Source organism: Arvicanthis niloticus, chromosome 2 (genome assembly GCF_011762505.2).
Source record: "Arvicanthis niloticus isolate mArvNil1 chromosome 2, mArvNil1.pat.X, whole genome shotgun sequence".
NCBI lineage: Eukaryota > Metazoa > Chordata > Mammalia > Rodentia > Muridae > Arvicanthis > Arvicanthis niloticus.
The window spans coordinates 35,617,936-35,634,056 of record NC_047659.1 but is presented as its reverse complement, the minus strand read 5'-3'; the positions used below and the strand labels follow the sequence as shown (position 1 = coordinate 35,634,056).

At 46.3% G+C, this 16,121-nt stretch overlaps 1 protein-coding gene across 20 annotated transcripts in view; it reads right to left on the bottom strand.

Moving 5' to 3' along the window:
• Window positions 1-382: 382 nt before the first annotated feature.
• The window catches only part of Pkp4 (plakophilin 4), a 203,984-nt gene continuing 188,245 nt past the window's right edge, over window positions 383-16,121 (bottom strand). For 11 of the 20 annotated variants that reach the window (XM_076928763.1, XM_076928767.1, XM_076928768.1 and 8 more), the window contains 7 exons: window positions 13,170-13,320; window positions 10,473-10,668; window positions 7,307-7,391; window positions 7,079-7,196; window positions 4,568-4,696; window positions 2,982-3,055; window positions 383-1,388 (listed from right to left, as the gene is read on the bottom strand). In XM_076928763.1, the coding sequence (XP_076784878.1) occupies window positions 1,140-1,388; window positions 2,982-3,055; window positions 4,568-4,696; window positions 7,079-7,196; window positions 7,307-7,391; window positions 10,473-10,668; window positions 13,170-13,320 (1,002 nt within the window). In that variant the 3' untranslated portion in view covers window positions 383-1,139. The remainder of the gene's footprint in view (window positions 1,389-2,981; window positions 3,056-4,567; window positions 4,697-7,078; window positions 7,197-7,306; window positions 7,392-10,472; window positions 10,669-13,169; window positions 13,321-16,121) is intronic. The other 9 variants (XM_076928766.1, XM_076928769.1, XM_076928770.1 and 6 more) reach the window with 4 other exon arrangements.

Here is a 16,121-nt window from a genome sequence, read left to right as displayed (position 1 = left end):
CCCCAAGGCTGCCAGTAATCCAGAATGTACTCAGCACAATAATTATTTAGAATCAGTTTTGGTTTATAGCATTGATGCCAAGCAAGCAAATGCCCAACTGTCACATGTAATTACTGAGTTTTCAAAAAGGATGCTGCCAGTGGTCAGGATGCCAGATGTAATTTCCCTTAGGTGAAAAGAGATGTCTGAAGCAAGGGAAAAGCTGCTGAAACTGTACAGTGTACCTAATAAACTGTTGATAATAAAAAAGCAATCCAAGAAATACACACACTAAGGTATGTAAGGGAGCCACCCCATCTCCATTGTCCAGTGTGGCCCATTTCACAAGGGACTTACTAAATCTGTCTCCATGTCACACCCTGAAGAAATACAAGAGAACACATTCTCCAGGATGAAATTTCCACATTTATTATTCTTCCATGTGCATAGAAAATGGCAGTGAAGTGTCCTGTGAAAGAGGGGATGAGCATGGCGCTGCTGTCACGCTGGACTTTGTGCTTCCAGAGTTCACTACTCACTGAAAACAGAGGGCGTCAGAGTTTGTTGTCAACTGTTAACAGTTCCGCGGGCGGGCTTCCCGTTTGGGTTTTAAGCTGTCAGTTCTTCAAATCTCTTTTCAAATGACACACTGCATTACAATTGATGGCACTTAACCAATGTGGCATTTCCATATTTACACCAACAGAAGGAATTTTTACAAGACATAATAGCATACAATCTTGACATTTAGTAATAGCAATAAAACATGAAGGGCATCCATTTTATTATTTTTTTTTCTGTACAAACTATCTGAACATAACTTTATTCACATTAAAAAAATCATCTGTAATTTGATTTGACCTACACATACCCATCTCATCTCACCCACTTCTCAAGCCTCTCAGCACGTCACCCACACCTTCACCACTAGAATCTACAAGTATTAGATCTAACACCTACACAGAGCGTAGAAAGTCCTCTCCCAAGGGTTTCCTCACTTCCCTGAAAATTCCTCGAAAAAACCAAAAACCAAAAACCAAAACCTCTTCGCTCATCCCTTCCGTTTCACTTTCATGGTTCACCCATCAGCAAGACAGACTTTCCCTCAATCCGAGCAAAGTCAGAAGGAAAGCGTTCCTCGGCAGGCAGCCGTCTTGATGCTACACCCAGGAGTCTGGGGACCCAGGGTACTGTTCGGCTCTATAAGAAGGTCGTTTAGTGGAATAAAAGTCTACGTAATTTGTGGTTGATTTTAGTCCGTACTGCGTTGAGTAGTCAGTAGAAGCTGGGAAGTGAACTCGGTCATCACAATAAGGGTCTTCATAGCTGCGAGGAGACTGCAGGTACAGTCTGTATGCATCCAAGGTCTTCCTGGTGGAGTCATCCGGATAGTACAGCTGCTGATGCTGCTGGCAAGGTGGAAAGGCAAATAAGTGAGAACATTTTAAAAACACACATTTAGAGAACACTGATGTGGGCTTCCTGCCTCACTATTTGTGAGCACTTTGTGGGCTAAGGGGGGGGCGGAGGGAGGAAGCTGTTTCAGGTGCACAAGGTTTACACACGGCAGGGGTGGACTTGCAGTTATGTTTACAGGCGAGCTTGCTTGTTTGCTCTAGTCCCGTCCTGAGGCCTCAGGAGTGTTTAGGTCCTCAGCAGAGTTGGACGAGGCAGCTTTTGCACAGGGAAGCTAAGCATATCATAGACGTATTTGAGGGCTGGGGATTTGGTTTTAGATTTTTTTTTTCCAGATAACCATAATTATAGGATTGTCTTTTAAAACATTTACCTCCTGGATAAAGATTTGAAGCCACCACTCAACTTTAAAAGAGATAATGTGGTCTGATGAACTCTGCTGTACAGTGTGGTATTGAAGGATGAGCCATCTCCAGGCAGGAAGAGGACAAAATCAGCAGAGACTTGTGAGCAAATGACTCTAGAGTCAGCCAGTGCCACTAAGATCCTCTGAAGGAAGCACAGCATCCCATGTGACACAGGGCACCTCGTCCTGGCTCCTCCTGTTTTGTCTCAGCTTTGATTTCAAATTATTACAGTTTGTATGCTGTCTGCATCCCCACCTCCAAGTGAGACATCAACGTTTCTCACATAGGGACTGGCATCTCACTCAGACTCATTCTAACGCCACTGGTGGTTCGGGTTAAAAAGCTACTTAACTAACTTTACCTCGTCTTTTAAAGGCAGAGTTAGATTTGTCTTGACTTAAAGCCTCAGCTGGGTGTGGAGGTGCACGCCTGTAATCCTGACTACTCCCCAGGTTGAAAGGGGAGGGTCATGTTAGCTCAACAGTTTTTGAGCAGTAGGAACAACTGTAAGGCCCAGTCACAAAACAAAACCACCTCAAAAACTAGAGCAGGAAGTATAAGTAATGGGGTGTTCTCGTCTTCTCTCCTATCTAAATAAGAAGATTATGGTATAGTGGGCGGAGGGGGTCTCAGAACATCCTTATTTGGAAGGACACCATGCAGTTCTGGGTGGGAAACCCTAGTAGTTTTGTGGTTGAGATGGTGTGGCAGTAAGGTCCCGGTTGGTAGGTCAAGGCCCTCTGGGAAGCAGAGTCTGGGGACTGGGAGCACAACGCCCTCATTAACATGGACGGCAGACTCAGGGATGAGGAGAAAGGCTTGGTGATGGAGCACAAAGTGTACAGAGAGCAGTGAGATCATAGTGGGGGCTGTGCTCACCAACCTCACCTCATCCAAGATGGAAGACACTTTATAGGTTAACAGAAAAGAGGGAGAGCGGGAGAGGAAAACTATTGGATAAAGAACATGCACCAGAGGCCTCTCAGAATCCCTGTCAGAGCCAGGCAGTCTCAGAAGCACTGATGGAAACCATTTATCTAAACCATGCGCATGGCATGGCTGAGGAGCAAAGATCCTCAGGGGAAACTCCTCGGGCCCTGCATCAGGCCCAGCGCTCGCAGGCCCCCTTACTGTGAGACTTTTAACCAGCTTTCTGTAGGAATGATGTTACACATTCACCTGTAGCCGTCTATTGTGTTCTCTCGCTGGTGAGGAATAGGAACTGATGTATATTGGTGAAGGTTTGCTGGAGCCTGTAAGAGAATATTTTATTAAATTAAAACTAACGCTTATTACACTGGCCCACCAGGTTGTTTGGGTCCTGCCTTTCCCTAGTGCCAGCACAGGCGGAAGGGCAGCAGCCCAAGCTCCCTGGGTCTGCAAGGGTTAGTAGCAAAACCAGGCCATGTGTGTGTGGCAGGCAGCAAGAGGCTGTGACTGCAGAGCCCTCCTAGAGAGGGCCTATCTCGAGCTCGGGGATTGCTGTAGCTGGCTTTGAGCAGTAGCACGGTTCCCTGTGCTCAGCTGAGTGAGGAGCATCACCCGTTCAGGACCCGAGCCACAGCGTGAGTCAGAGACATGGGAAGTGCAGCATTAGAATGAACCTTGTGCCTTCAAGCAGCTGCGAGTCAGACCCTGGCTTCTGGAGAGGGCAGGCACAGGCATGTTCAAAGCAGTGGGGCTTCACAGAGGCACAGTCTTGGGTCTGCCATGGCTAACTATGTTGTAAATGGAAAACAACTTGGTAATTCGGCGAGTGTCCTCAGGAGTCTAAAGCAGACACCAGTCGCCCTTGTATTCCTGCTAAAACTAGCAAAGGCTTTATTTATTTATTTTTTTTTTTAAACAACGAAAATAAAGCATACTCCAAGCAATTTAAGAGATAAAGGGTGCATGCTCGAGAGGCGGTCTGCATGGTGAAGCCAGCTGCTGCAGGCCTGAAGCCGCCTGCACTTCAGTGTGTGTGTGTGTGTGTGTGTTTCCTTCTGCCCAGAGCTTGCTATTTGAAATGTAGCATCTGCAATTTTCTGAGCTATTAATTGCCATGGTAACAATAGTCAATTAGTAAATAGCCCTGTGAAATCACAATTTCAAAGAAAACAGCACAACTCAGACTGCTCCCCTGCAGCAGTTAAGTTGCTGGCAGTTCTCACTTACTTCTTTCTAATAAATATGTATTCTCCCCCCCCCCCCTTTTTTTTTGTTGAGAAAAAAAATACTTTTTCTGTTGCAGTAGCTCATGACTTGTTTGGAACCTTGGGAGTAGTTTTAATTCCTAATCTTTTCAGAACGGACCTACTATCTTTGGGCTGGCAACTTTAAAATATTTTTATGCATATCTTTCTGAACAGGATATCAAAGTATTAACACTATAATAGTATTTTTGTTTTTAAAAGTAATCACACTTGAGGAAAAGCATATGATACATTCTACAATCCACTCAAACTCTTTCCCCCGATGGACTAGACTGTTATTAACCAGTCTGGACTTAGAGCTGAGCCAGGCTGGAGAGTACACGTAGTTCAGGCAAAGCCACATGAGACCCTCACTTCTGATGCACAAGGGACTCTTCTTGCCAGAGCAGGAGGGGGAGAGGAGCAAAGGGAATGGCACCTGGGGCAGCCAGGAGTGACCCCCAGATCTAGCCCTCTCTTTAATTTGTGGTCATCGTTTAACTATATTAGCTTGATTTATTTAAAGCAATCAGAGCACCCAGAGAGGTGACTCCTTCAGGTATCGTATCACACACCCAACTGGCGTCTTACCAGGGTACAGGCCTTTATGTGTGGTGTCCCCTTGGCTATTGTAATACTGCATAGGTGGCTGGGTCCTATCGTATTCAGAGCGAGGCTCTCTGATTCCTAACAGTGCTGGTGAGGAAGAGGTGCTGCCAACTGAAGGGAGAGGCAAAGGAAGGAGAGGGGAAAAGAGAGAAATCAGATTGTCAGCAAATCTGGAAAGTGCTCCAGGAAAACACAGGCTATTTATCAGCAATGCCACAGTAAAACTGTCTCTTACAGGTGCTGAGGGCAAAGAGCAGCCAGACCCTGGGGACCATGAACACACCCTACATTCCCATCCCAGCAAGGGTGACATCTCAGCCCACGCCTGCGCTGCAGCAAGCAGCCAGCTCTAGAAGCCCAGGGTAGACGGTGGCAGGTAGCAGGGACTCAGGGAGTTGACCCACCCTTGGAAACCAACTGGGGTAACTTAAGAGCCATGCAAGATGATTTCTATTTTGTGGTTACAGTTTAGTTGCTTATAAACTATCTGCCATTGTTTACGTTCAGATGTTTGGTAGCAGGTTTTATAGTGCGTTTTAATTTCTGGTCTTGTGTCTCTAGAAGCGTCCAATAAATAACATTTATGCTTCTCTTTATGGTGATCTATTGTCAGGAGATCATGTGAACCCAGTGGCCTGGGCCACACATCTGATAACGATTAGCCACGACCAGCTATCTACTCATGGGTTCCCTTTTGAACGATTTAATTTTTTTTTTTTATTTTTAAAATTTGGCCAGGAAGGTAATGTGAGGTTTTTCTTTTTCTCATTAACAGTCTGGTTTGTAATAATAGTAACCCGTGTCCATATCTTTACCCAATTCACTTGAAGGCAGAGGTTCTCCAGCCTTGGCCCTGTTGCACAGCCAAGCCTTCTGAGGGCCCTGGCAAGGCAGTTCTTTTCCTGTGCTGTTGGCTGAGCTGAGCACGCACACCCTTGTGTCTGTGCTACTTCCAGCTCACTTTTGGGGAGATGGCGGGACAGAAGAGAGCAGCTTTTCTTTGTGATGACACTAATGAAGCCTCGGACATGCTCATAAGCACATCTCTCCTCAGTGCTGAGAGACGATGGTCAGCCCTTGACAGCTGGGAGACAGGAGTGACACATCTTCCCTCTAAGTAGAATACAGAGGGCTGCGTAGGGACCGGGCGGGGCCGGTAGCACTTCTGCTCGAGGTCCCAGAGGCAAATCCATTGTAGCTGGTCTGTTTGTTGAAGTGGTTCTATCCTTGCACTGAAGGCCTGTGTTTGGCAGCCACCTACCTCTCCTGTTTCCCCTGACATCCCTATTCCTAAGTCTTTGAGCATGCTGAATATTTTCATGAAAGGACTTGTCAAGCAGAATTCTTGGTGAATGAAACAGCTCATAATTTTAAACCAAGACATATATATCTATTACACACAGTAGGTGTAGATAATGTTTAAAAAAAAGAGAGAGAAAAAGAGAAAAGAAATCACCAAATAAACCAAACAGGAAACTCCCATCACACAGACATCCAATTATGTGGCAAGAGCCCCTGGGCGCAGGCATCAGTCTTTTTGTCCACATCTGTCCACATGAGCAATAGGACTGTCAGAAACAGCACAGCTGTCTACAGCAGATAATATATGTGTCAGAACGTGTGATTTAAAGCCAAATCAAAGTAAGAAGCATCGCTTTTCCTGTTTCATGCAGGTAAGAATTAAATGTACAGGACTGTTTGACTTGGCAGTCATAGTGTGAAGTATTGAGCTGATCTCTACAAACGAGTGGGTGGAACCGTTGCCAAGAGTCTCAGTGTAACGTCCAAGGAACTTTCCAGAAGGCCACATAGTGAGGTGGGGGTGGCTGGCTGGGTGGTGTAAGGGTGTGGGGGTGCAGGGAACTGGGAGGTGCCACTGCAAAGCTCCAATGAGCTATGTTCTAGGAGCTTGTTCCTAAGAAGTTTCACCAAGAAAACTAAAGAAAAACCAAAACCAAACAAAACTCCACCCAAAGCAACAACAGCAGCAGCAATAACTCTACTTAGGAAGAGACTTGAAGCTTATGCAAAGTTGGCAGATAGCAGAGACATTCCTAGTCAGCCAGTGCATCTTAAATTACCCCACCTCCCAGGACTCTGTATCAGGTTACTGGTCCAGCTGGTCAGATGCAGATGCCAGGGCCCCTTCCCCAGTGTGGTGAAGCAGCATCCAGGTGTGGGGACAGGCCCTGGAGTTTTTTTGTTTTAAACACATTGCAGCTAATATAAGTTGTTTTATCTTTCCAAATGGAGGAAGAAAGTGGCTGTTTACAACAGGGTGTGACTCTCAAAGCATGCTCTCAGGAAGATGGGCAGAGCTGAAGTGACATGCTTAATCTCCTCATGTTCAGCCACCCTTCGCCCTGCCGCACCCTCCCTCCCTCTCCCTCTCCCTCGTGTGTGTGTGTGTGTGTGTGTGTGTGTGTACGTGTACGTACGCACGTGTTTGTACGTGTGTGTACACAATGTTTTGTCACACACATGCCCACTGACCTGACTGAATGATGGGCGACATCTGTTGGTTGGTGGTGGACAGAGAAGGGTGTGATTTGAATCGGTCTCGCTCTAGCGTGGACACAGGTGTAATAAAATGGTTCTGATTCCACCCATCCTGTGGAGTTGAAAAAGAAACAGCTCAAAATGAAAGCCAGCACGTCACTGATATTAGGGGGATGAGCTATGAGGAGTGCTCATCCCGCCACAGCTACTCTTGGGTGTTACCTTTTTGTAAATGCTCCGGAGGTCCCGATACTGCCATAATGTATTCAAGACCTGGGCTGCCGCCTTCACCACTTTCAGAGAGGATCTAGGGAGAGACATAGTTTAATGAAGCCAGGTAGCATGGCCACTCACTCTGAGAGACTCAGCCTGAAAGGCAGCAGCCAAAGGAGCAGGATGGAGGCTACCAGATTCTGTGGGCAGAACCAGAATCCTGGAAGGATTGTGTCCTCACCTTTGCAGCACACAGGAAGCCCCTGAAAGCTGCCACTCACACCTGATTTCTCCCATCCCATCTCTTAAACTCACAGCCTCTGTATGCTTGCTGTATCCAATGGTCAGGCCTCAACCTCATCCTACCGGAGTAAGCAGGGGCCTCTGACTCTGGCCTGCCTCTCACCATCTCTTTCCACTTGGATTCCGAGTTACCACAGGCTCCTTTCTGGGTTTATTTCGGGGTCCTGATCTCTCTGACACCTGATAACCTTCACGCCTATAAACGAGTCACTCAGATGCTACTGACTCCCAGGTATATTTTTCTAGCTTAAGTGTCGGCCCTGTACCCAGACCGCATCTCTCCTGCTGACCGACCATACACACACACACACACACACACACACACACACACACACACACACACACACACTCCAACTCACTGGATGTCTAATAGTTATTGCCAAGCACCCAAGTCCAGAGCAAACTTGCGACGGTCCTCCTGCAAGCTTCCCTGCCTGGGTATGGCCTCTTTTGACAACCACTTTGGAGTCGTTCACATCGGTAAAACCTGTTGAATTGCTTCTCAACCCCATCAGTGATGCTGCTGGTGTCATTGCAGCCACTGCACCCTAGTCTTTGGTGTGCCTGTGGGATGAGGTTGTGCTCATCTTTGTACCGGGGAACTGACCACGTTACTCCCCCATCACTGCTCCAGCGGCTCTGGTTTCATTCAAAGACCAATTACCAACTACCAGGTCCTACTGCTTCTTGGTCCTACTGTTCCCTAAAACTCCCTTTCTTCTCCTTGCACTGGATTCTGCTTTTCTTTGCCCCAGGTAGCCTCTTGCTGAACTCTCTGCTCACTGTGCCCTATGCCCGCCCCCACCCCGCCCTCTTCCTTCTGCTTCCCACTGTCACAAGGAGCCCTTCCTCATCTCCTCTCTCCCCGACTGTCGCCTTCCCTGATTTTGTCAGTACCATCTGGTGAGCTCTGTTGCTGTTACTCACTGGACACCTCACGTGGCCCGGCCTGGAACGCTGTTGTGTGCTCCACTCACTGCTGTATGCCTAGCACTGGAACAGCACACACATATGCAAGAAGTCCAGTGGGAGGACCACGAGGAAGTGCAGTGCAGGGAGACCAGACACAACCTCATGTGCTCCAAGACTTTTTCTTTCTTTTCCTTTTTAAAAAGGATTGTTTTTACTTATGTGTACGAGTGTTTTGCATATATGTACATATGCATGTGCACCATATGCATGCCTTGTGCTCTCAGAGCCCAGAGGGAGCTGATTCCCTGGAATTGGAGTTATGGGTAGTTTTGAGCCTGTTGTGGGTGCTGGGACCCATGACCTCTGCAGGAGCAGGGACTGCTATTAACTGCTGATCTTTCCAGCCCTGCCTGGTCCAAGCCACCCCAAATCATTTGCTTTAAATAAGAGACCACACACACACACACACACACACACACACACACACACACACACACGTATATGAAGTGCATATACCTTTCTGTAAGTGCAGGCTACTTGGTGAACTTCTAAGAGTGCGTAAGGTGATCATATGATCTCGTTCGTGTGTGTGAGTGTGTGTGCGTGCGTGTGTGTGTGCGTGCGTGTGTGTGCGTGTGTGCGCGTGTGTGCGTGAGTGCGTGTGTGTGCGTGTGCGTGTGTGCGCGTGTGCGCGCGTGTGCGTGCGTGTGAGTGTGTGTGTGTGTGTGCGTGTGTGCGTGTGTGCGTGTGTGTGCGTGTGTGTGTGTGCGTGTGTGTGTGTGTGCGTGTGTGTGTGCGTGTGTGTGTTGGAAGAAGCCTTAACTGCCTGAGATTGTAACTATTTCATTTTCTTACAAGGAAAGGCAGGGCAGATGGTTTACTCTTATAATTCTAGAATTCAGAAGACTGAGGCAGGAGGATTGCTATGATTTCACAACCAGCCTACACAGTGAGTGAGCCTGGGCTATAGGATGGGGCCTTATTTGAAAGAGAAAAAAATAGTCAAACAAACAAACATACTATATGCATCTGTTATTAATGAAAGTTTAAAAATGCAAGAAAGAAGGCTGAGGAACAATGCTGGTCACGCTGACCTACGGTTTGAGGAAGGCACCTGCCATTCCCAGTTCCATTTCGCTGATCTGACACTAAGACAAATTTAGTCCCAGCTACAGCCCCGCAAACAAAAACCTTTATTTTGCTATGATTCTTTCTGCCCACTCGTGCTGCTTCATCTGTTACTGTTGTCCAAGAGCAAAGGGAGACACGTGACCAAGCCCAGAGCACACTCATGCGGAGTGCTGGTTTTCATGCTTGCTGGGCATTCGGCAGCAGAATCAATCTCAAAAGTGAGGATTTAAAGACATTCTTGCAGAATAGGCCATAGGCTTGGAACAGAGCCCATGGTGGGAAGGCAATGATGGCTTCCAGACTGTTGTCACCCTGGCGCTTCTGGTTCTTTTAGGAGCAGACATGAACAAATGTAGCTTTAGAGATGGCTACAGCCTGGGCATCTGAGTGTCTCCAACATTCCTAAGTACAAGTCCTAACTCTCAAAGTGACAGTGCTGGGAGGAGCAGCCTTTGAGAAGAGTCACCTGGAAGAGATTCTTCCATGTGAGGACAAAGGTCACTAAGACCGGAAAGGGACTTACACCAGACAAAATCTGTTTGGGCCTTGATCCTGGATTTCACAGGTGCCAGAATTGTGGGAAATAAACTACTGTTGTTCGTAAGCTCCCTAGCCCACAGCATTTTGTTACAGCAACCTCGGAGGACAGAGTGCAGGAGTGAGGCATGCTATGATAACAGAAACAACCAGCATATGACAAAAAGCACCCCTGCACCGTTACAAGTCTTAGCTGACGTAGACAACATGTGAGAAATACAGAAATAAACCCTCGCATCAGGCATGGCTCCTGCAGAGGCCCTCACCCCAGGGCCCAGGGCCTCACACTTGCCTGTCTCCTCGGCCTTTGGTCATGTTCACCAGCTTCTCGATACCTCCCGAGTCGGCCAGAGCTTTGGCATTCTCCATGTTTTTGCTGGTGACCTCATGCAGAGCACAGCATATGGCTGCCACGGTCTCATCGGACAGGATGCTGGGGCCATTGCCGCCGGGAAGCCTGTTGACCAGGTCTCGCATGGCGTATTTACCTGAGGGGTGCACAAGACTAGGGTCAACTTGTCACAGGCATCAGCTTTTTATTACTGTTGTTGAAAATTCTCTGAATTTGAAGGCTTTTCAAAAACAAAACTTCAAAAGAGATGTGAACATGGAAAAAATATTCAAAGTCCACAGGAAAGAAGAAAAGCGCACATGTGACTTTGAGGGAAAGTTAGATTTGCTATCAACAAATGACTCCTTTATAAAACACTACTGTCACTTGCTAAAAGAAATCTAAATCGGTATATTAGGACAGAGATGTCCTTCTTAATTCCAGTGTATCAAAATGCAATTTCTACTCAAAGCTTTTCAGAAAACTTATCTTTGAATCTGGACCAACTAAGGTTGCCAAAACTACTTTTCATTAAATCTTTCTGCGTCTAGTCTGTCGAGTCACCTGAGAACAGTCCCTGACTTGAACAAAGCTGAGGGTTAGGTGGCTGATCTGCTATCAGCAGTTAACCATAGTTTCCTTAAAAGACACAAGGAAAAAAAAAATGCACTGAAATTGCAGGTCCATTATCTCCTAGAGGGAGCAGCAATAACAATGGGTCTCGGAGGAGCCGGCTAAGGCAGCTGAGCAAGGAAAGCCATTCTTTACCAGCACCCAACTTCCCTTCCTCCTCTCCAGACAGGGTATCTCTAGCTTTTTCCATTTCAATTACCAAGTGACAATGTGGGATAAATGCACTGCACACAAAAGAAATTAAGGCCAAAGTAAATATTTTCTTAGGCCACGCTAACCAGGGTTTCCATCAAAGCAGGGTTTCTATGCAGCGGTAGCCCTGTCTATCACAGGCAAAGCTTGGTTAGAGCAGAGGTGGTGCTGGAAGCCTACCAGATAAAGGTGGCTCCTGAGCACGGTGAGAGAGCAGTGCTGGTGACTCTGAACGCTCACAAACAATCAGAATGCACGATGAATGTGACTAGTCATGGTTTTTAGCAGTAGAAACATTCTGAGTATACATCTTTTCATAAGAACTTCAGAGTACTGTTATAACTTCTAAGCCTCAATCAGACTGAGCCATAGAGAGGCTCAGTGAGACTCCCGTTCTTGGGGCTCATCTGCCCCAGAGGAAAGGAAGCATTCATCTAGACAATCATAACTGAAAGTAGCATCTCTGCCAGCCAAGGTGCAACGGCCTTGTCTTCGAGTCATGTTATTCCATTTAATGTTTAGTTTCTCCTTTAGTGGTGGGACTAGGCTAGACCTGAGGGCCTGGTGAGTGCTACACAAGCAGTCCACCATGAAGCTAACCTGCAGCCCTCCTTTTAAATTGAGATGGGTCTCACTCCTGCAGATTGACTTGAATCTACTCTGTAGGGCAGGCTGGCTTTGAACTCATCATCTTTCTGCTTCAGCCTAAGTAGTTGTGATTATTGGCTTGTTCCACCAGGCCAGGATCACAGCTAATTTTAAAGCTACATAATACTCTCATTCTAATATTTTCTCTTACTCCCTCCCACTATTATTTAGTTATGTTTTAATATAATTGTATTATATATGTATAATTGTATTTTAATATAAGTTGGGTCTAAATTCACACAAATCTATAAAAAATCATGTGTCCCCATGTCACCAGCCATGGGGCTGGCACGGAGCATTAGCAGATATAGGGTACTGTCCTCATTTCTTCTTACTTCCTCTAACAGTGACCCTGATGGCACTGCCAACTTCCTTTCGGAACCTGGAGGGAGCGCTGATTTCCACCCAGAAGCAGGAACTGAGCAGTAGGCTACACAGAACACTCTGGGTTAGGAGCTCAGTGAGCAGCAGGTTCAGGATAGAGCTTCCAGCCCATGGAGCGCCTCTCTTCTTCCTGTTCCCTTCCAACTGGGTGTCCGCCTGGAGACCAGTGAGCTGCATGGTGTGCCAGGCACAGGGAGTCTCACTCTATGTATGTGCTGATGTACTCACTCTCTGTGACACAGAGGCAAAGGCCCAAAACATTGTGTGCAGGTGGCCTGGTCCTCACCTCTCCCACACCCTGACCCTGTCTTGTGATGGAAATAAACAACAGTGCTTTGTCACTGGGGTGAGTATTCACACAGACCTGGGAGGGAAACTGCACAGTGTTCATACGGTTTCTTTTTGTTACTTAGAAGATGACAGTATTGGTGAATTAGCCGATATGAGCACAAATACTGGAAAAGGAAATTAAAATTTTTTCTTGTTCTTGCTGCTCAGGATATAACTTCTCTTAGGGAATGGAGACACCAAATCTATCATCTAGCAGTGCCGTGATGTATACCTGAAATCACAGGAGATCTCTGGCTTTTCTGGAAATGTACCTTCTCAGGTCAATGTTTAATTACTGAGCCTGCCTATTATTGAAGAAGACTAGTCGAAAAGCAGGCAATCCAAATATACAAAGAGACGAGGAGCAGGCTCGGCTGCAGACACATCTAAATGGCATGCATTAATAAATCAAGAGTTTTGTAGCCGTCACAGCTGCTTCTCTTGCAGCTTTACTCTGTCACCAGTACACACCTATGAGCTCCTTGTTGCGAACATCCAGTGCCATGTTCCTCAAGGCAGTGGCCACCGAAGAGACGACTCTGTCATTATCCATCCTTAGCAGCTCAACAAGGATAGGAAGACCTTTCTCCTTCCGGACGGCTGCCCGGATGTACGCTGCAAACTGGAGAGCAAAGAAAGACGCCTTAGTGAATAAAAGGCAGTTTCACTCTCATGTGCTGCTGCAATCTGTATAGATAAACTAATAAATGAAATGGTTTTTGTCCAGTGGAGATTAAATCAGTGGTGCCACCGTTTGGGAGACAGATAGGCTGGGATGGCTGATTTAAAAAGAAATCCCTCAAAGCCTGAAGACCTCAAACCACCATCTGTCAGATTTCTGTGCAGGACACAGAAGGGAGCGATTACTCTTCCTCTCAGATGTATAAACATGATTAAGGAAGAAGCCTGTGTTTTCTTCCCAGTTGGTCCCACACTGGGTCCAGAGGCTAGGAGGAGGATGGCAGAGACAAACTCTCGCATACATTAGAGGGAAGCCTGGCTCTACTGGGTTACTTATTTTTTAGCACACACAGCAATGATACTGAGAGTTTGGTAACCTGTCAAAAAAAAAAAAAATGCTGAAAAAATTCCTTTACTTGGAAGGAAGGGAATTCTCCACAGACACAAGGCACAATAATTCATACCCACAGCAAAAGCATGCTTGGATGCAAAATACATTCTCAGCCAACATTAGCTGGCTCTACTCTGTGCACCATGTGAACTGGAAAGCAGCACTGAGTTATTACTGAAGAAACAAAAACAAAGTAATGTTATAGAATAAAGCAGGATAATTCAAAGAAGTTACTCAAGTAACATCTGATATTTTTCTACTGTGGACAAAGCATGAGGACAGAGATCCATTAGCTCATGAGGACAGAGATCCATTAGCTCATGAGGGTAGAGATCCATTAGCTCTCTGAGATTACTGTTAATATTAAAATATGTGACTGACCGTCCAGTTTCTTGAATTCTAATGGAAGATTATGTTAGTAACATACGTAAGCAGCAAAAATGCCCTTTAAAGATACAATTAACATTCATTGTATGAAATGATAGCTTTTAACTTCCAAATCAAATGCAGGGAGGAAATAGAGTACAAGGCTCACTACTGCAGAAAGCACTGGGGTAGTGTGATCAGCTTCCTGAAACTGCAGGACTCATGGTTTCCTATTTACCTTGGAGACTACCAGGCCAGCCCAGCAAGCCTTTCCCACACAGCTGCCCCTCTATTGTGTGTGTATATTAATATATACACAAACATTATATTTCTTACATATGTGGTTATCTATATTACACACACACACACACACACAAATATATATATAACCACATACTTAATTATGTGTATCTGTGTATGTACATGTGAGCACCCAAAGTGGCCAGACGGCATCAGAGCCCCTAGACAGCAGTTTAAAGTAGCTGGGGGCTGCCTGATGTGTTGTAGGAAACCAGACTCCTGTCCTCCTCAAGGACAGCAAGCTTTCTTAAGTGGTAAGCCATGTCTTCAGCCCCGAGGGTCTGAGAATTTGAGTGACTGTTTATGATACTGAGAATGACTTAAATACAATGTTTGTATTTTACATAAGCTTCCTGACCCCAGAATTTAATTCTACAAAATTCAATCGTGTGTGTCTTAATTATTACAGTTTTAATCGTCAGGTGATTCTTTGGCTATAAAACAAATCCTTATGCCAGGAGCTGTCTTCAGTCTTTGTCGTTAGCTATTTCACTCAGTGCTCTCAACTACCTGTGGACAATATTCACTTCATCCCCCAGAGGCAGTTGCTGAGGTCAGGGATCCTCCACATGGGCTCGAGGAGCTGGGGTTCTTGAGAATCTAGCCAGCCTCAGCGCGGGGCTATTAGCACTTTAGAAACAGTGAATGAATAACCACATGGACTTAGGTAACACCAGACTCTCTGCCGGTCACCTGAATGAAATACGCACGCTGGGGTCTCCTAACAGATTTCAGTCATGGAGAATCGAGTCCCAAAGAGCCTTATTTTGGGGGAGTGGGATGAGGAGGCAAAACAGGAGTTCTGATCACCCTTCACTGTGCATTGGTCAGAAAGTTTCTGGTGACTGGAATGATCACACAAGGACTGTCTGGGAAAATGAAAGATGGCATCTAAATACTTTTAGGAAACTTTGTTTCTGATTGTGGAAACAGTAAGAAGCCATTTTCATGTTCACAAGGTTGCACATGTATAAAAAGACACACTTCCTATGCTTTGGAGGAGCCTGAGAAAAGTTGGGGTACTCCTGTGAGCACTGCCTGACCTCAACTTTTGGAATCAGGTCCCCATCTTCTCTCACTATGATGTGGCACTGGATCCTTCTGGGAAGCCACGACTCTTAATTTTTCTTATTTTCACTCCCCGTAAAGCCACAGAAGTGACCCAACAGTGACCGCACTGGCTTATCTCTGTTACTTATCTGAACACCTCAGTGCTCCCATGTCTGGGGGGGGGGTCAGGCCTCATTCCTGAAGCTGAGCATCCAGTTTTGGATGTGGTGGCTAGCTCCTAAGTGGCTGCTCTGCCTGGTCCTGTCTGTTTGCCTCAGAGCAGCCTGCCGAACCCAGTGTCCTTGCCTCCCAGAAGACCTGTTCCTTAATGTCCGTCTTATCTGTCCATCAGCTCCTCTCCACCCCAGCCTCAGACCCTGCTGGCTTAGCTTGGTGCATCCCACAGGAGGCCTCAACTCCTTCCTCCCCTATTTCCCTGCCAGGCCACCCTGGAAGTCGGTTTTCAGGATCACACAGCACAGACCCAGTGGATACTGTAATATTTGCTCATCAACCTCAGATTCTCAGGGAAGGGACTCTGTCATATTCATTTTAGGGTGCTCCAAGTGACATCTTGTCTCCTCCTCAGACTGTGTAACTACCTTTTATGAACAAACTCATTTATATAAAGAAGT